The sequence below is a fragment of the Condylura cristata genome, unplaced genomic scaffold, assembly GCF_000260355.1.
Source record: "Condylura cristata isolate star-nosed mole 26May11 unplaced genomic scaffold, ConCri1.0 scaffold00003, whole genome shotgun sequence".
NCBI lineage: Eukaryota > Metazoa > Chordata > Mammalia > Eulipotyphla > Talpidae > Condylura > Condylura cristata.
In genome coordinates, this window is record NW_004567104.1 from 48,020,955 (window position 1) to 48,041,785 (window position 20,831).

The following is a 20,831-nucleotide window of genomic DNA, read 5'->3' on the forward strand; positions in this document are numbered from 1 at the left end:
TGTTGCTAGTTGTTTGAAGATGTGCCATTCTCACTGGGGTGAGGTGGTATCTCATTGTGGTTTTAATTTGCATCTCCCTTATTACGAGTGATTCAACTATATAATTTATAAATATAATAGCAGTCTCTTCCATGACTGAAAAAATTTGTGAAAATATCCTTTCACAGTCAAAAAGTAATTACTGAGATACATATTCCAATTCTTAATTCATTTCCAAAATCTCAATTTTAAAATGACTTTTATGTGTAACTTTCTTAGAAGTGTTCAAAACAACTTCATTTTTTTAGTTTGGTAAAGGGGAACCCTTATAAGTAGTGATTAAATCTTGAAGACGAGCTCTAGCTCCCTTCTGAATCCATAAGGTACTGGCCTCTAAGATGAAAGTGGAGGCAGTGAAAATAGGAAAGGAGGAAGACTTAAAGAGGGTTAATTAAATATATAGCAATTGGAAAGCAGCTGCATAAGTAATGGCACCATCATATAAGGGAACACTATGCAGTCATTAAAGATTGTGGTCTAGAAGAATAATGGTCCTAAAACAATACACACAGTATAACAGAAGCTACAAAAACATAAAAAGAGTAGAACAAAATAAAGAGTACAATTCTTAGGGTGGCTGGATTAAAGACAATTTTTTTATTCTTTGCACTTGCTTCTCCCATAGTCAGTACTTAACACATTACCTTGTTATTTTTTTTTTAAAGTAACTGTTGACAGAAAAGGGAGGAGAAAATAAAACAATACAGCACTCACAGCTGTATTGCAGATGTTAGCAGATGTTAGCACCTGTGTGCTGACCACACTATATCCTTCATATGGGGAAAGTGCTGCTGATTGGCAATTTGGTAGTTTATATTATAAAGCCAGCTAACTTCTATTTTTAAAAAACTACAGCAAACATGCTGGAAGCATTATTCACTAGAGGCTAAAAATAAAAATACTCTGGATCCAGGCTTCATTGTGTAGCGACCACCAAGTTAAACTGCAGCCACTTCTTACTTTTAAGTAGTTTGGGGGTGTCTGCAACTTGTGCTGAAGAGGGTGGTTATGAAGTGTCTCAGGATACTAACTTAAAAAAGAAAAAAACAAAATCAACCACCAAAATAACCTCCTGTGGTACTTAAGATCAACAATCTGCTAGGTCAAATACCTTCAGCCCACTCCTCAGCTGCAACTGCAATTCCAGGAATGAAACTTTGTGGGTCAGGAAACAACAGTGAAAGGGCGAATAAGTAAGCTTGGCATTTAGCTACCACAATCAAGACCTTCAAATACCTTTCACTTAACCTTTACAGGAAGACAGCTTCTTTTACATAACAAAGTGTTTTTTAATTCCCCCACTGATAGTGACCATTCCCTCCCCTGGCTAGAAGAAAGATAAAATCACAAAAGCCTACAACAAATTCAGAAAGCACTTCTATGCTATCAACCATCCATTGCTAGCTTGGAGATGCATTATATAATCAGTTTTTCTCAAAGTTGTTGGAATATGGATTGGGAGTTTCCTTTAATATTTTTGAAAGTTTCCAGAGATTCCAAGTTCACAAGATAAGAACCACTGTGGCAAAGCATATCAGGGACTAAGGTCATAGATCCAAGAACTTTATCTTTCCAGTGGTAATGCTGAATGAAAAACAACTACCAGCTACCTACATGAGCAAGCTCACAAATCATGAAGAAATGAAAAGAGCCATGAAGGAGTCACACATGTCTGCATGTGGGTGCTTCTGAGCCCCAGGGCTCCTTCTGTTGGCTTTGTAGTGTTTGGCTTAGAAGTAGGGACTTGAGAGCCCTGGTAGGGGGTTTCTGTTTTTAAAAGTATAGGGTAAAGTAGCCTTTTCTTCCTGTGTCAACAGGTTGTTTGCCCCCAACCTCAGCAAGCACAGGGGTCGCCTCTAAATGCCAAAAGAGTAATTGTCTGGGATTTGCATGCTGAAATGGACTTGGCAAGCCCTCTACCTTGCAGAGAACACAAAGAGCTTAGATTAGTATGTTTGTAAATGCTTCACAATTGATGGAGGAAAAGAGTAGAAAACCCAAGGGAGGCATCACAAGGTTGGAACCTGACTCAGGAAGGGAGGTGGGGGCAGAAGGAACTAACATGACCATTAACCCAGTCATAGAGACTCCTATATCAGACTAAGGAATAAAGGAAGCAGAGACCTGAGGGTAAAGATACAGAGATTAGGCCCATTGTGAGATTCCACACAGTTATCCAAAATCAGCAGCAAACAGGCCACTCCACAAAGGAGTGAGCCCCTCCCAAAGAGAAAAGGACTCTATCAGGCAGTCCCTGCACTGGCTCAGGGTTGCAGCTCTTCTGCCCACCTGTGACTATGCAGGTGCTTCTTTCCACCCACTTTCTCCCTCTGCAGGGCAGCAGCCTCCTGCCTGCCCATGATCTGTACTATGTTGGGACTTCTCTGCACTGACCTCCCTCAGCAGAGGCAGCTCTTCCTGACCAGCTGTGCCTATGCAAGAGTCCTTTACCCCTCTGTCCTTTTCCCTAACAAACCTCTCTTCAAATATAACTGAGTCTCTGTCTTGTGGACAATCTCGCCACGTGCCACTGGAACAGGAGCTCTGGTGAAACTTTTCCCAGTGTGAACCCGAGAACCCAGAGCTCCAAAAATGACATAAAAAATCATTACCAAAATATCCAAAGCAATATGTTAAAGGGAGGGTAATGGTTCTGTCCCCAACCCCAACCCCCTAACCCCCTTAACTGCAAGCTTCTGACATCCATTTATTTACTCACAGCTCCTAGCAGCAGCCACCCTTTTTGGTCAACAAGTCCTCCTGGTTAACTTAGGTAATTTCTAACAAAAGACTATGGGGAACCACACACAGTGGGCAGAATTCCCAATCTTCACATATCCCAGTACCATGTGCTCAGAAACATCTTAGGCCCTTATTTTTTTCAACAAGACTGTGAAGGGTCTCCCTTTAATTGAAGAGCACTGAAAAAATACTCTCAGAAATGAATAGTGAGTGACATGGGCTTTAGAAGGGGCTTGGTCATTCCTTTTTAGACGAGGACAAAAGGAGAGCCTATCAGTTTGAAGCAAACTCATGGGGTGTAAACAGAGCTACTCTACCCAGGGCAAGTGTTAACTCTGGATTTTTTTGCTGCCTTTTGACTTAATCAGGCCTTCTACTCTTAACAGTTCCCTGTCTACCAGGGCAAATGAAATGAACATGGAGAACATTGAAGGAATATGACCATATGTACAATGTGCCCTCATCTCAGATTTGTCCAAACCGAGGCATTTTTCTTTCACTCCTGCGCTCTCTGTGTACTCTTCTGCTCTCAACTGTTTCTTGACACTGATTTAAGTCTTTGGTGAATGGACACTGGCTTTTTTGATTTTGCTACTGTCAGTTATACTATGATTGCTGAATTGCCTTCCTTACTTTTAAATAGATCATTATTCCTAATGAGAAGGAATTCAGACAATCTAAAGGAGGCCTACAAAGATGAGTGGCACTGATGCCAGCTCGAATTCCTGCTCTGCCACTGCTAGAGGCAGGCAGATTGACTTAATTTCTTTAAACTGTGGTTTTCCATAAAACACAGATTAATTGTAGTTTTTTCCTGAAGAGCTGTTTTCAGTATCAAAGAGAACAGTGCATGCAAAGTAGCTTTTGCACAATGCCTGAGAGCAAGAAGACAGTAAATATGTGTTGTTGCATTCACAGAATGATTTTACAAGTTTTGGTTGGTAGAAGAGGCACAGAAGCAATAACTTGGGTAAGCATATTCCTTTGAATCTGCAGCTTTTATCACAGTGCTTGGAATACTTATAGCAAGTTTGGACCAAGAGGCCTCTCCAAACTGGCAGGACCATGGTTTGCCATCACTTCTCTGCTAAACAGGTTTCTAGCCACATTCTAATTTCTTCAGTTTGCCAATCTCCATCTTGGCAAGAAATACAAATAATATAGTCTCTGAAAATACACGTTAGTAGTGACTGAAAGAACTGTCCTTCCCTTATAAGGTAATGATGGAAAATATACTCTGCTCATAATACTAAGAGGCATAGTTCCACTATTTATTCTAGCTCATTTGATGTCTCAAGAGATAGGCATGTCTGATGAGCCAAGAGACAAAATTGTATTATTATATCTCCATCAGGATGAGTCAGTATTCCTGTCGTATGCCAGGCACTGGGCAGAACATTTTATATATATTATCTCAAATTCTTTCAACACTTCAAGACATTGAACCCTGAGAAAAGAAGTAACTTGTCCCATATTGGACAATATGTGGTAATGATGACAAGGTTGTAACCTGGCCTAATTGGTTCTAGAGCCTGTGCTCTTTTCCCCTGACAAACACACTGCTGTTTCTTACTGCTTAGTTTACAATGGGATTCTAAAAAACAGTCAGAAGATCCAAGACACCTAAGATTTGAGATTAGCAAACTGAAGAAATTAGAATATGGCTACTCCAAAAGTTGATGGAAAAAAGAAAACGAAAGCCTTAAGGTGTAATCCAAACATATCATTTTTACCTAAGGGTTGGTCTTATAAACCTTATTCTGAAAAAGAGTCATAATTTGGTGAACACAATGTGGAAATGTTTTCAATAGTTCTTCAAAGGCAACATACAGAAATCAATCCTATTATTTTAAAATTACAATTGGTTCTTTGACCCAAAACAGTATTAGCTGATCCAAACTCTACTAGATTTGGCTTGAGGATTCCCCCCCAACCCCTGTTGTCAGAAGTTAAATTCAACTTTAATAGACCAGACTTTGCTGTGGCTGAGGGATATTCCAAAACTGACAACTCCACAGTGGAGCACTAAAACTACTTTGAGCAGAGGCAATGTTGAGACAAGGTCACAGCAGCTATCTACTCCTTGGTTCTTGGAACACAGATCACTCTTCTGTTTCTCTCTCTGCATGACATCCAAACATTGGTGCCTTCTTTCTTTCCTCCAACCTCTAGCTTTAAAAATCACTTCTTAATGTTTATGCATTCAGGGGAGAGTGGCACAGTGGGTTAAGCACAGTACTAAGAAACTAAAGCCACTTCCTCATGAGTTCGATCCCCGCCTGCCCTGGAGTTGATCCACAAGGCTCAGCAGATCTCTCCTGACCCTGCTGTTCCCCTCAGCAGTGTACTTCAATGATCTTCCTGTTCTGCCCCCCACTCTGTCTCTGGTGAATCCTCTCACTGCCCCTGCACCTCTGCCTGTACCCCAGTTCTGTATATTCAAATAAATAAATCTTAAAAAAATGTTTATGCATTCAATATTGCGACCCTAGTGCTTTCTTTTAAATCTTTTATTATGAACATTTCCAAATATGTAGAATGTAGAAAGAAAAATATAACAAAATTCATGTACCCATCACCTTATCTTCAATACCCCCCATACCCCATAGTGATTTCAGGCCTTTGAAGGAATATTGAAAAATTTCCAAATTGTGTTTGCCGTAACTCTTTTTCAGAATAAGGTTTATGAGACCACCCCTTAGATTAAAATTATGTTTGGATTATACTTAAAGGCTTTTGTTTTAATACTCCATCAACATTTGGAAATGGAGTACATGTCAAATCTTTGGTGTCTTGGATCTTCTGACTGTTTTCTAGAATTCCATTGTAATCTAATCAGTAAAGGCAACCTACCCCTTGCCTTTATTTCTTCTGCAAATATTTAAAAGTAAAGGCAGGGCATCATGTCATCTTACATGTAAATACTTTATTATGTACACTGAAAAATGAAAAGCATGTTCTCTCACATAAATAGAATTCTACTAATATATCTAACAATAACGTCTTAGTTTTATCTGGTACATAGTCCACATTCAAATTTCCTTAGTTTTCTTTTCTTACATGATGGACAATCACACCGGCTGCTACCAAGGTAGTCATCCATTGCCTTGTGGTGACTCTCAAGGCTTTGTGTCACTCATCCTTTCCTCTACTCTGAAAAGGCCCACAAATATGAAAGAAATGGTACTGACTAGGTATAATTTTCATTTTCTAATTTTTTTTCAAGCATCATTATATACTGAAAATATTTTCCCATGTTATTAAAAGTTCTTTAAAAACTTGACTGATGCTGGCTGCTGAATTAACATATACAGACATTTCATGATCTATTCATTTATTATTTGTTGGCCACTTGGTTGTTTCATCTTCACTACTATAAAGCCCTGTAATAAACAGTCTCATCTAAACCCATGGTCTACCTTTCTCCCCTTATATTTTACCATTGAACAACAACTTTGCTTTAGCCATAGGGATGAATTAAAATTTTCCACATGCTGTGTTTTCAATCCACCTTCAACCTACACATATAAATAACCTTGACACTCTTAAAATGTTTTAATAACATTTAAAATGTACATATATAAACATTGTAATTGTAAACAATATATGTTTACACATTTTATTTATAACTTTTTTGTGTATTAACTATTTTATTTGTTTCTCCTTTTATTGTGGTAACATTGGTTTACAACAGTGTATATGATTTAGGGTTTACATTTTTTCAGATGTATGGTACCTTCCCAAACCCCCAACATTCAAGCACCCATAGTCCTTTATGCTTTCTCTATTGTGCTTTCTTCCTCTTTTGTTCCCATCTTCCTTCTCTGTACCTCAGTAGTAGCTTCAGGTCTGAAGTCATATTTCTAGCGTTTATTTTTTATTTCATTTTAAACAATATTTATTTATGTATTTATTTAGTGTATAGAAGAATTGGGGTATAGGCCAGAGATGTGGGGGAGAAGGAATTAGAAGATACACCAGAGAAAAAGCAGGGAAAAGAACAGGTGAATCCACTGAAATACACTGCTAAGGGAACCCAGGGGCTAGACAGGAGAGGTCTGCTGTGCCATATGTGGGGTTTAGGTCCAAGGCTGGGCTTGAACTCAGACTATATGGCAGTACTGCTGAAACTTAAATCCTAGGACACGAGAGAGGGGTGCTCCTCCAAGGTCTTTCTTATGTCCAACTTAATCTTTCACTAAGTTCCATTGGCAAAATTCATCATTTCTCTCAAATGATCCCTAAACACTTTATATTGGACATAGAATTTACTGGTATTTGTATTTAACCTTGAATATATAGTTCTACTACACTAGGTTGTGAATTTCTCAGCACCTCAGTTTTTTAAATCCATAAATGAGAAGAATATGAGCTCCATGTAAATGCATTTTTAAAAACAAGACAAAAAATAGAAAGTTGGTTCATATTATTTGGCAGATACAGGCACTTTTACATAGTTTACTTCTTTGTTCCTTGAGAGAGTATAAATGTGTCATATTAAATTTATATGTCTAGAAGGAAAAGAGTTAAACTTTGTTCTAATTACAAGAAAATAAACTGAGTATTTCTGAAAAGGCTGTAAAGGAGAAGTAAAATGTTTGCAAGGTTCAACACAATTTCTCTACTAGTCATAGGTCCTTTGATAAAAGAAGAAAAAGGGAAGATCTCATCATGGAAATCTACACATGGGAAGTCTTGATCTCTGAATCTCTCACTCACTTCTGGGTTTCTTGTTCTGTTGAATTGGTCTAGTCAAGATAAAACCTAGAGAACAGAAAGTGCCTGACTGTCAAATAATGAGTAAGAAAGAAGTAAAAGCTAACAAAACCATGAGTATTCTGAAAAGTAGATCTTTATTGATTTACATCTTTCTAGAACTGGAAGAGATAAAGGTTGGCATACGAATATGCATTGTTGCTCTGGAAACAGTAACAGAGCAATAGGTAGGAGTTTAGGTTCTCCTAAACTGGTGCTGGTTCCAGGCATGAACCAAGGCTTATTAGTTAAACTCAATGGGCTTCACTGGCAGAACAAGGAGATAAGAGGAAACTGGTTCCAAGAATAGAAGGCACAAAAATGCTAGAAGAATTGAAAAGTTAAGTGACTGGATCATATCACCATACTCTTAAGAAAAACCAGAGAGCAGAGTTGGAAAAAATATTAAAAATGATGTATTTGAAAACTGCTGAAAGAGTCAGATGATTTTCAAGAGTTCTGATGTAGTGCTGGGAATATGGCATTAAATATGCATTTAAAGCTAACTTGGACTATATGAAAATAATTTTCTTTTTCTGTTCTATTCCACAAAGATCTGGAAACCATTCCCAGCCCTGTGTCAACCTAAAATGAGAAAAAGAATCTTTAAAGAGTTACAGATTTGTAATGGAAAATTTGGATAAGTCAACTATTTATACTCTTGAGATTTTTATATTTCTTTTTGTCCTTTCTTCAGAAAACATAGCTAAGAAAAGCCATGATGTAAGTCTGCTCTATTAGGTCTCATCAGCTGGCTGTTTATTCTCTATCTTCAGCCTAGAGGCTTCTCTGACTATAATAGTTTGTGGAAAAGCAACCAAAGAACACACTGAAGCTTTAAAAAAAAAGTGTGAGTTTTGATTAATCTACCATGAGGGTTGAGAGAAAGAGGCATCAGAATCCCCACATTTAAAAAAATATTTATTTATGCATACAGAACTGGGATACAGGCCAGAGAGACAGGGGCAGTGAAAGGATTCACCAGAGACAGAGTGGGGAGCAGAACAGGCATGCTGAATGAAGTACACTGTTGAGGGAAGTAGCAGGCAGGCCAGGAGAGGTCTGCCATGCCATGTGGGTCACCAACGTGGCCAGGAATTGAACTCATGATCAATGACTGCAGATAGTTTCATAGTGCTATGCTTTTAACCTGTTGTACCACCAGGGAAGGCCATAATACCCAAATTTTTATCTTGGTGTCCAAGGTTTATCAGTCAAAATTAAGTTTTCTGAGTCTAAAATTCCAAAGAATTACCTATCTAACTGATGTTTCAAGCAATGTACACATGGAAGGTATTAATACAAAAACACTCACTTGATAGACTAAATTTTCATTAAATGCCTACTATTAACTTTCTGGGTCTATACTTAAAATTACAACTGAGACCCAACATCAAAAAAATTGCTATTAGCTTCCCAAAGTCTATACGTTTACCTATTTACTGCTTTAGTTATGGTTAATATCTAGGGAAGTATGCCTGGCTCCATGCATTGTTTTTTTTTCCAGAAAGGTCCAGCCCAAAGAACAATAAATCTAAATATTTGTGTGTGTGATTGTGTTGGGTGACTGATATGAAACTAAAGTGTGAGGAATGGTTGAAGAAACAGCATTTCATTTGGGGAAAAAAAAAACATAACTCTCTCTTCCCATTGAAGTACTTTTGTGTACTTCAGTAGTCAGGTTTGATTTAGCTCTGGAGGTAATGGCAGGACAGACGAATGAAGATCCTAGGTGATGAATTTCATCTTATAAGGAAGCACTCTCAGACATTAATGCTATGTAACATGAGCATGTACTTGCAACTAAAATACTGCGTGTCAGGTACTGTGGGGGATGGATGAGATACTTATTGCACTGCTTTCTAAATTTCATATTTGGTTCTTCTGTTTCTGTGATTTTGACTTTCTGTTAGGACTCAGAATCTTTTGGAAACAGGAGCTGAATCGTATACCCCAAGTTCCATCTAAACTCTGAAACTGTCCCTTTCCTCCCTACAAGGAAAACTAGCACTAAGGGAATGTCTTAATAATTTATACTGAAAATGGAAGAAAAAGATAAAGGAGGCCATGACTAAATTAGGTTATCTGGTTTTCAATGTTTTTTTAGCCATCAGATAACTTTACTGCAGCTGGCTGAATTTACTGTCTTCAAATGTGGGTGACTGGGGCAATAAAAGGAAACACATTTTTTATTTTAAGAGAAACCAAATAAAACACTCAACAAGATTTTTTTCCCTAATGTGGCCATGCAAGCACAACCTGGCTGTTTTGCAACTGAGCACTATTAACATCTATTTATAGCCAATATTTTCATACATGAATCACATTTACCATGAGATAGTTAATGTTGAGGACTCAACTAACTCTGCTGAGAACCCCATAATCTTACTCTTACATCTCTTTCCATTTTACTTGGAGGGAACTAAGTTTAGCTTAATGGTCCCATGTAGAGAGAAGGGTAAATCTAAGTGGAAATGTAATGCGAGCAGATAGCCAGCTGCCTAAATTCAGCAAAGTATGAGTTATAAAACTCATTCAGTCTTAAGGTCCTGAATCACTCCCAGTTTTGTCTCTTGACAATGAGTGTCCTACAGCTAATATGTTCACTCTCCGTTATGCAGTTATCTTGTCATCAAAACACTTCATCCCCCAAATGAAATTCTATCAAATGAAATTTAAATGACATTACTTTAACTTCATCCTATCAAATGAAACTTAAATGACATTAAAACTTAAAACTTCATCCTATCAAATAAAATTTTAAGTGACATTACTTTATAAAATGTTACATACATGAAAACAGGACTAATGATTATGAAAGGTGCTGTGACATAAAAAGGAGTATAGTAGATATGCAGCATGTGAGGATACATGTGAGGATATATACAGGCAGGTGGGTTGAGGGAGAATAAAAGGTCAGGGTACATGTGATCAAGGTTTTCAAAATTCAGTAACATTAACTGGAGATTTCTAGTAAGTCTTTGGAGGTCTAGAATCATTTCTGTACTCAGTGTGCATACACAATTTCTCTGGATTTTGTATAAGTTCCAGTACAACCTTAATATTGATGATAATTTCTTTGTCTATGATGTCTCTTTGAGTGTCTCCACTCTTAAAATTAATTTGTTTTTATCAAGGCCATTTCTATATTCTTTACTTCAGGTTTAAACTCTTTAAGTAAGATGACTCAAAACACTTAAAAAAGTGTTTGACATGTGTTAAGAGGTCTGCACATTTAACTAATATTACTCTATTCACTTAACCATTTCTCTAAATTTCTAGCCAGTAGTTCACAGATGAATCATCTTTATCATTAGGCAGTTCCCATTTAGAGCCAATCAGCTCTGTTGTGGATACATGATTCATTCAGTGAATCACTTATCAGTTCCAACTCTGTGGGAAACTCGGGTTATAGACAGGAATGGGGGTCTTGTGGTCAGAGAGAAAAAAAACAACAGCAACAAACCCATTACCAAATATCATGCATCTATTTTATACTGGAAGGTTCAGGGAGGTTTAATAACTTGTCCAAGGCCAACTATTAACATTTAAGCCCAGATCTATTTGATTTCATAATCTTACACTCTTTCTATTATATTAGTCTCTAGTGACCCCAAGATGCCAATTAATTGAGAAAGTTTCAGAATTAACAGTGCATTCAAGTTATTTTCTAGACATAGAGTATGAAAAAAAAAATTACTAGATATACCAAATTCTGAAAGGGGTTAGGAAGATTTGTGCTTTTCAGACTTTTGTACCCATGTTAACTGTACCAATATCAACAAATGAAACATTAGTCCAAGTATAAAAACAAGCTAATACAAATTGCTTGATGCAAGATCTATTAATGTAGGTGCTTCATAAATGTCTGTTGAACAACAATATTGAACAAGGATTTTTCCTTTACTGTGATGCTTTCTAATGAAATCCTAAGTAGAAATAGGGTAATAATCTGTTGAACTCTGAAGCTAAACTGTCTAATGTAGGATCTTGCTCTACCACATCTTAGCAGTATGACCTTAATAAAATTAATTAGCAGCTTTGACATTCAGTTTCTTCTACAAAATGGGCAAAAAGTTTTTGTGAAGACTAACCTTTTCTTTGAGTTAGTCAAAGGAAAGCATTTAGAATAGGCTAATAGTTGAGTAAATGTAAGCTATCAATAATATTATTTTTTTGCTTCTCTAATGTAGAATACTTTTCATTGGCTACTTTAATATTATAGTATATGATTGATTAAGACCAAAAATCATTCCACTGAGGTCTTCTGGAGTGGTTTTATAGAAGCAAAAGATTCTTTTGTTCCATTCAAACTTGAAAAAAGACCACGTAATTTTGTTATATCTGTACATCACCCAAAGTATACAATAAGCAATTACAGTGACTAATGAAGGTTAATTAACAATTAACAAAGATTAGGAAATGATTAAGAAAGTGTAATTTTTATAGTAAGGAGTTGGCAGAGGGAGGTATGTGACAGGGGGAGATGGAGGTAGAATAGGCCTTTATTTACATTTTCTACTTGTCCTTCTGCACGGATATATCCTTACCAAGATCTAATGTAATTTTAATCAGTTCAAACTTAAGGTCACTACATAAGAAACAAAACATAATCGGCCACTGAAGGCCAACTGCACTTTATTTGTATCCATAGATACAAGAAAACAGAGAATCACAGAATTCTAAAGCGGAAAGTCCCAGGATCTCAGAAATCATCCAGTCTACTGTCTAAATTCTGCTGTCATGAAATTTGTTAGAGGATGAGAAACAGGGTAAAGGTCAAGATTGAGATTCCCTGGTCCTGTTCCATAATCAATGACCTTATAGAGCCAATCTGGCCCAATGTCTTTATTTTCTAAGTGACAGCTTAGATCCTAGCTAATTAAAAGCAGAACTGGGATCAGAAGCCGGGTTTCCAATTTATCACTTGCTTTCCCACATTCCTGAGTGCTGCCATACAATGACTATCATAGTCATGAATAACAATGCATTCAGCTATGTGAAATTGATATCTAAGCAGGTTTTCTCCTGCAAAACCACCAAGCATTATGTCATTGGGCAATTTATGAAAAGAGTAAGGAATCATTATTTACTATAAACAAAAGCAACTTTCCATTCCCCTGCCCCTTTTTTTTAGTAACCTGAAAATCCCAAACCACTGTTGCTATTACAAATTTTTTTCTTTTTGACAGTACACACCCCTAGGCTATGCACAGATGTATTAAAAATTTGCCAAGAGAAACAATGAAGTCACTGATAATACAAAGCATGAGAGTATCATGAAATTCATGTCTTTGTTTTCTTCCTCTCCATACTTAATTACTTCTCATTACTGATCATTTTGTGGTTGTTGGCAGAAGGGCAAGGAAACTCCACCACTGTAAACATGCGAAGGCATACACTCTTCATAGACCAGAAATGTACATGATGATGAGTGGACTAGTAAACAAATCCAAAGTGAGTGTTAACTCAACCACTACCCCTAAACCCAAAGAGGATTGGTGGTCTCAAAAAAAAATCTAATCACTTTAAAAAGAACTGCTATAAAAAAAAAAAAAAACATGCCTTTTACAGCAAGCTGGATGGAACTGGAAAAGATCATGCTTAGTGAAATAAGCCAGAAAGAAAAGGAAAAATACCAATGGTTTCTCTCATAGCAGGAATATAATGAACAGGGGAGAAAATAATGATAATGATGAACAGCTATGTACCAGAGACATTTTGTGGGGGTAGAGTGGGAAATGGAATCAAAAACAGTGGGTGGAGGGAAATGCACTGGACTATGGTGATGGCACATGGGTGATTTGGTGATGGGAAACCCAAGGGGATTGCAACTGAGATGGAAAAATGCACAAAATGATGTAAAAATAAACTATTATAAAAATTATACTAAAAAGAGAACTGCTACAGTATAAAATGTTTCAGGTAATTCTTTTTTTAAATCACTCATAAATATCATCATTGGCAATATGCTCAACTGGTGGATTTCACAAACTCACTTTAAGAGTAAGGTGAGTAAGCTAGGATGTATACAGAATTACAGTTTTCTACAGAGCTCAAGTTGTTTTAAACTTTCACCCCTACATAAAAGTATTCTGTGCCTTTGATTTTCTAAAATAAGTGACTTATTCCATGCTTCTTTAGGACAGAGTGAGTGAAAACTTTTGCAGGTAAGACTGTTCATCAGTATGGTAGATTTTAGTAAACAGTCTCTTCAGTGAGGTTATAAGTATTTTTTTTTCTGACAGAGTGTATCAGTATATGAAACTGTTTTTGCAAGCACAGTCCAATGGCCTTATGGCAGGATTAAATTTTTTTTTTTTTATTTTGTGGCCTATCCTCTGCCTGGCAGGTTCCTCATGGGAGTGATTTAAGCCCTTTATATCTAGGTTTGTGAGTAAGAGTCATGAAAAGGAGTTAAACCTCACTTTTATCACTCAGTGCCTAATCATAACTGTTTTACTTTCTTTAGATTGTGGGTAGAGTCCCATGAAGCTGATGACTGTGGGAAGGGGTTCTCAACTGGGGGCAGTATGCCCCCTCCCTGCCCTGAGGATATCTGGCAATGTCTGGAGATATTTTTGTTGTTTTGTTTGTTAACACTGGAAGAAGTAGGTACCTCATCTTGGGAGTAGCAGCTAGGGATGCCCTAAATATCATACAGTACGCAGGATGGCCCCACAATAAATAGACAAATAGGTAAATATATAAAGCAATAAAGCATAGGTTCTAGATGAGTTTGCCTGGATTTAAGTCCCATTTCTGCCACTTATTAGCTATGCAATTATCTTCAGTTATCTGTACTCCCATGTCTCTCTTATAAATATAATAATATTCCTTATCTGATAGGGTTGTCATGAAAAATGAATGCACTAATACATGTAAAATGCTTAGAAGAATGTCTGGCACATAATAAATGCTCAATACATATTAACTATGATCATCATTATCACTATCAATGACATCTTTCTTTCTCCGGTGTCTAATTCAGTAAACAAATGTGTGATGAAGTGAGAAAGAGGATGAGTTATAAAGGAAGCACATTATATGATATTAAAATTTTGAAAGAAATCTCTCCCTGGGGGCACAATGGGTTAGGACTCAGTACTGTAAGCTAGGGGCAGCCGCTTCAGTACAAGTTTGATCCCCGACCTGGAGATGACCCACATAGCAGATAGACCTCTCCTTACCTGCCCGCACGCTGCTCCCCTCAGCAGTGTACTTTGTCAATCTGCCTATTCTGCTCCCCACTCTGTCTCTGATGGATCCTTTCACCGCCCCTGTACTTCTGGCTTGTACCCCAGTTCTGTATGCATAAACAAATAAATTTTAAATTTTTTTTGAAAGTTAATGTTTTAAATTTCTCTAGAAGAAAACTAAAATTTCAAGGCAAGGTGTGTAAAATGAGTTGAAAATTGGTGTGGTACTGACAAATAAAACATGTAAATAATAAACATATAAGACAATAAACACTTTCAAATTCTGCTTTTACAGCCTGATTTTATGGTGAGGCTATAAAACAATTCTCAGATGAAAATTACTACTAGTTTTATAGACAACCTTAAGAACTATTGTTAACTTTAATATTTCCCCTGGTGAAAGTCACCAGACATAGGTTACGGCATTTCCACACGTAACATTTAGATTTCTGTGTATTTCCTATATGATAAAACCCCATAATCTATCTGTGCTAAATATTATTGAAATACAAATATTATTGAAAACCAATGCTAGCAAAAAGGCAAAGTGGCAAGAATCACTATATACCACAGGGGGAAGGGGATCATAGAGATAATTTCCCCAACCCCCTCACTTCATTTGTTCAGGACACTAGGACCAGAGAAGGTCCCATAGCTAATTTGTAACAGAAATTTTTTTCACTTGATTCCTGTCTAATTCAGTGTACTTATTAGGATCCTAGTTTTAGAAATAGTATCCACCAACATTTTGGGTAAAAGAGTATTATTTTTATTAAGAGAAGTAAAAAGCTTACCACAAAAAGCTAACAGTGCATTAAACACAGTGGACTGTCAATAAATGTTTGTTGCAGGATGGGTGCAAGGATGAATAGAAAGGCTTAGCTGGATGGCTGTTAAGTCCTCAGATTCTCAAAATGTCTCAACACTTAGGTCATCTCAAGTGGTGTAAGCAAGCTGCATTTGGTAAGAATCATTTTTTAAATAGATAACTGAGCAAAGATACAAAGTCAGTCTTTTAATTCTATCCCTCCCACATGATATTCAAGACTCATTATGTGAAAGAGATAATCAAATAACCTTGCCTCTTTTCTTGAATATTTCCTTTCTAACTATAAAGAAATATATACTCACTGTAAAATTTTAGGAAATAAAATTAGTGATTAATAGTAAAACCTGGTATTTACTGAGTGTTAATTTTGTACTAGGCATATTATAAATATTTGACATGTGTTGACTTATTTAATCCTCATAGCAACCTCAACACAAACATACTACTATTATTAACCCCATTTTTACAGATGAGAAAACTGGGGCACAGAGATATTAGGTAATTTGCCCTGAATTTTATAACCAATAAGTTATAAGAGCTGGGATTAAACTCAGCAGGGTGGTTTTTTTTGTTTTTTTAAAGATTTATTGATTTGTGCATACAGAGCTGGGGTACAGTCCAGAGGCTCAGGTGCGGTGAGAGACTTCACCAGAGACAGAGCGGGGAGCAGAACAGGCAGATGGACGAAGCACACTGCTGAGGGGAGCAGCGGGCGGGTCAGGAGAGGTCTGCCACGCCATGTGGTCACCTCCGGGACAGGTGGGATCGAACTCATGCGGAAGCGGCTTCAGCTTCTCAGTGCTGTGCTTTAATCCGCTGCACTACCAGGGAGGGCCAGCAAGGTGGCTCTTTTATACAGCATTGTTCAAGTTTTGGTTTCCAATGCACATAGAAATTGATAAACTTGACTAGTTTAAAATTTAAAACTTCTGTGACATAGTGAAATGGACAAGCAAGCTACAAAAAAGCAAAGAATAGCAAAACATGTAATCGACAAAACAGTATTTTATAGAATATTAAACAAATTTTAACAAATCGATAAGAAAAAGACAACAGTGCAATGGAAAATGGGCAGAGCCTGTAAATAAGAAATTTATGGGCCCTCCCTGGTGGCGCAGGGGGTTAAAGCACAGCACTAAGAAGCTTAAGCCACTTCCACATGAGTTAGATCCCCGCCTGCCCTGGAGGAGAACCACATGGGGTGGAAGACCTTTCCTGACCTCCCGCTGCTCCCCTCAGCAGTGTACTTCGTTGGTCTGCCTGTTCTGCTCCCCACTTTGTCTCTGGTGAATCCTCTCACCCTCCACATCTCTAGGCTGTACCCCAGTTCTGTATGAATAAATAAATAAATCTTTAAAAAAAATAAGAAATTTATGAAAAAATGCAAGTATTCTTTTAACCGTTGGAGGATTTCTAGTCACACTAAAAATTATAGGATGCAAGTATAAAAGTCAGATATCATTTGACACATAGAAATTGAGAAAAATTATAAATTTGATAGTAGCAAGTATCAATAAATATGGAACAATGAGAATTCTCATACTCTGCTATAAATTGGTATTTCACTTAAGAGACAGACCAATAATTTCTAGTATACATTTTACAGTCTAAAAATTCTATTCTTAGCCCCTAAAGAATATTTCTTGAATTAATGTATCTGTACTGGAAAAATGTATAAGAATGTTCATCACAGTTGTTTTTTTTCCCTAATACAGGAAAAAAAAGTAAACCAATTAAATAACTATCAACAACAACAAAATGGAAAATGTAGATTATTCACATAATGAAATACTATAGAGCAATCATAATGAATAAAGAAGAAACTCAAAAGAAGAAATGCATATTTCAGAAAGATATATTCCATATGACATTTATATAAAGTTTTAAAACCTGCAAAACAATATGACATACACATACATACACAAACACATGTTAAGGGGAAAAAGTATATCTCTACACTGGAATGAAAGCACCAAATATAAGCTTGTTGTTAGTTCTAGGGTAGGATGGGTAGAAAGTAGATTAAGGAAGAGACAAATAAATAAAGAAGCAATAAACTAGCTTTGATAGTTTACTAAAATTTTTTCTAATTTATATAGTAAATTATTAAGATTTTACAAATTTGTGGTGGTAGCATGTAGTGGTTGATCAAATTTTTTCAGTTTTTCTATATGATTGTTTTCTCATAATTTTTTTTAAAGATTTATTTATTTATTTATTGGTACAGAACTGCGGTACAGGCCAGAGATGTGGAGGGTGAGAGGATTCGCCAGAGACAGAGTGGGGAGCAGAACAGGCTGATCGCGAAGTACACTGCTGAGGGGAGCAGTGGGGGGGTCGGGAGAGGTCTGCCACGCCATGTGGTCACCTCCAGGGCAGGCGGGAATCGAACTCATGCGGAAGTGGCTTTAGCTTCTTAGTGCTGTGCTTTAACCCGCTGCGCCACCAGGGAGGGCCAGGTTGTTTTCTCATAATTTTAAAGAAACATTACTATAAGTTAAAAGTAAAGTACTAATCACATAGAAAGCTTCATGTTTTGTAAAGATGAGTAAAATTAACAATCTGTGCATCACTGAAGTAAACTATTAATTGTTACTTTTCCACTAGAAAAGTAACAATTTGATTAGAAAACTCAAAGGTAGAACAACTTTTTTTGCTATTATAAATTAATGTGGATAATTATATTATCAGATATAGTTAAGTGTCGTCAAATACTAATTTATTCTGTATTATTTCCATATGGTCAACTATTATATGCAGTGGTGTCTCAATTTTGGAAATGAAGGCCCTAAATTGAAGAAAGTCCTTGATTTATCCAATATAAATCTGGAATTTCAGTAGAATGTTAGAAAAATAGCTCAAATGTGAAAATCCTTTAAAAATAGATTTTGTCCTCTCAACCAAATAGCTCAAAGTATTGTGCAGTAATGATTCTGATATTTTTAATTCAATGCAACAAGGCAGAGAAATTTAAAACAAAAATTAATTTCTAAAGCAAATACCATAATGTGAAATTTGCAGAAAATTAGAGTAATTAGCATTTTACCGGTTTTGATTATGTTAAGTACATCTTAGAATACGATTGTTATTTAAACACTTGGTGATGGTTGGAAGTATGACCTCGGTCCCTAAAGTGGAATGGTTGGTGGATTAAGTTCAAATACAGTCTGTTTACCCTTGGACTTAAATGCCTTTAATCAAAGCAGAAGACATTTTTTAAAATGCTGATTTTAAAAACAGAACTGTAAATAAGATTATGATTTATGAAACTGCTAATGCTCTTTTCTGCTGTTAAACATCAAAGAATTCAATCTTTGGCTGCAGTAAATATAAGAGTGTGAACTTGTTACAGCAGTTATAGGTACCCTTCTTAAAAATTCCTCTTCTTTTAAGAGTTATAAATGCCTTCCTTCCTTCTAGGTCTCAAAGAATGCATTCTAAAAGCAGTGACAAGGAGGAGGGCTCAGCCCCCAAACCATTTCCAAGATGTGACCACACACTCCAGGGATCAAAAGACATGAAGCATAGACAGCAAGAAAAGGACTCTACCAGAGAGTCAGCTGCAATCCTTCCATGTCCTAAGTCTCACAGTGGTAATGGCCACCAAGGGGAAGACCTTTCAAGAGATGATCTATTGTTTCTTCTCAGCATTTTGGAGGGAGAATTGCAGGTCAGCTGTGTTGGGATTATAATCATTATGCTTTTAGGGGAAAGTCTGTGAATTTGGTATGCATGCTGCCACAGAATAGATATGTGAATCATACTACTATGAACATGAAAGAAAAGTGTAAATACACTTCTACAGAATTTTCTTATGCCAATCTGAAGGGCAATTATTCACACCTAAAAAGGCAGTCATTATGCCATGCAACTGGGATGCATGCTGTGAAAGGTCATGTCCACTGCCCATGCTGTGCACAAGTTTCAGTGCACAGGCACATATGTGTAACAACAGTACTAGCAGTACCAGATGACTTTTGGACTGGTTGAAATCATGACAGACACTTTTGGATCCCATATGAGCTGACTCCTAAAACTGTTCTGGTATTTTTGACCCATGTAGAAAACTAAAAACAGTTACTACACATACAGGATAATCTTACTTCCTACACCTGAAAATGCAAATGCCAGACCATGTAACATGCCAGGTATTATGCATTTTGTACAATAATAAAAAATATGAAATCTCCCAAATCTTCCTAGTGGTCACTTTTAAAAACTATTAGTGTAGTCAGATTGTTAAAGAGGATGAAGCAACAATTTTTTTTTTGTCCTTTCAGAAGTTATTCTAAGAAAATGATTTGTTTATATTTTAAAAAGAAGAAAAAACTACTGTTAAATACCACATGAAATCTTCCCTGCAGAGACTGCTGGTAGATAAAGTGGGCTTTCTGATATATGCCTTTTGTTCCTACAGGCTCGAGATGAAGTCATAACCATTTTAAAGGCTGAAAAAATGGACTTGGCCTTGCTGGAGGCTCAGTATGGGTTTGTCACTCCAAAAAAAGTATTGGAGGCTCTCCAGAGAGATGCTTTTCAAGCAAATTCTGCCCCTTGGCAGGAGGATATCTATGAGAAACCAATGAATGAGGTATGTATCACATCTGGGATGTGCACCAGGGAGAAGCTTCCTGAGCAGCAGAGCACTAGGCCTGGCAGTTAGTATGACATCGTTGATTCTTTGCAATTTTACAATCTAAGGCATTTAAAAATACTAAAAGTAGATGAGTAACTAAATGTTCTATTCAAAATAAAGGAAGAATAAATCATGGACAAGATGTTCCCACTAAGTTTGTTTCTTGACATTAGACAGACCTACCAACTGCAAGAGAATTTCTCATTCTCTCTCTCTCTCTCACTCTCTCTCTCTCTCTCTCTCTCTCTCTCTCTCACACACACACACACACACACACACACACGTTTGCATGCAAAGAGCATGCACTTCTTTTTTGGACTCAAGGGTATTTGGGCTGTAATAAAAATGAGATAAAATTCAACCTCAGAGGTTAGTTTCTTTGAAAACACTAAGGTATTATGTCATAGAAATTTTAACATAAATGGAAATGATCTGAAGAAATACCCAAGAAACAGTTTAGAAAATAAGAACTTTAGATGAGAGCATGTCCCCTTTTTCTTTAAAAAACTGAATGACAGCAAAGACCTCTTCTCTACCCAGTACACCCAGCAGTGGCAATGACCATGATAACATGAACACTACCAAATAGAGTCACTACCACAGAGGTGATGCCACTCTCTCATTTACTTGC

The 20,831-nt window shown here is 36.8% G+C and overlaps 2 protein-coding genes across 2 annotated transcripts in view; one reads left to right on the plus strand and one right to left on the minus strand.

Moving 5' to 3' along the window:
• The window catches only part of CMSS1 (cms1 ribosomal small subunit homolog (yeast)), a 326,190-nt gene that overhangs the window by 206,353 nt on the left and 99,006 nt on the right, over positions 1 to 20,831 (minus strand). The gene's annotated exons all lie outside the window — the stretch shown is intronic.
• LOC101630942 overlaps positions 18,995 to 20,831 on the plus strand; it is a 33,221-nt gene continuing 31,384 nt past the window's right edge. The window contains 2 exon segments of the mRNA XM_012730103.1: positions 18,995 to 19,234; positions 19,982 to 20,155. Coding sequence (XP_012585557.1) covers positions 18,995 to 19,234; positions 19,982 to 20,155 — 414 coding nt within the window.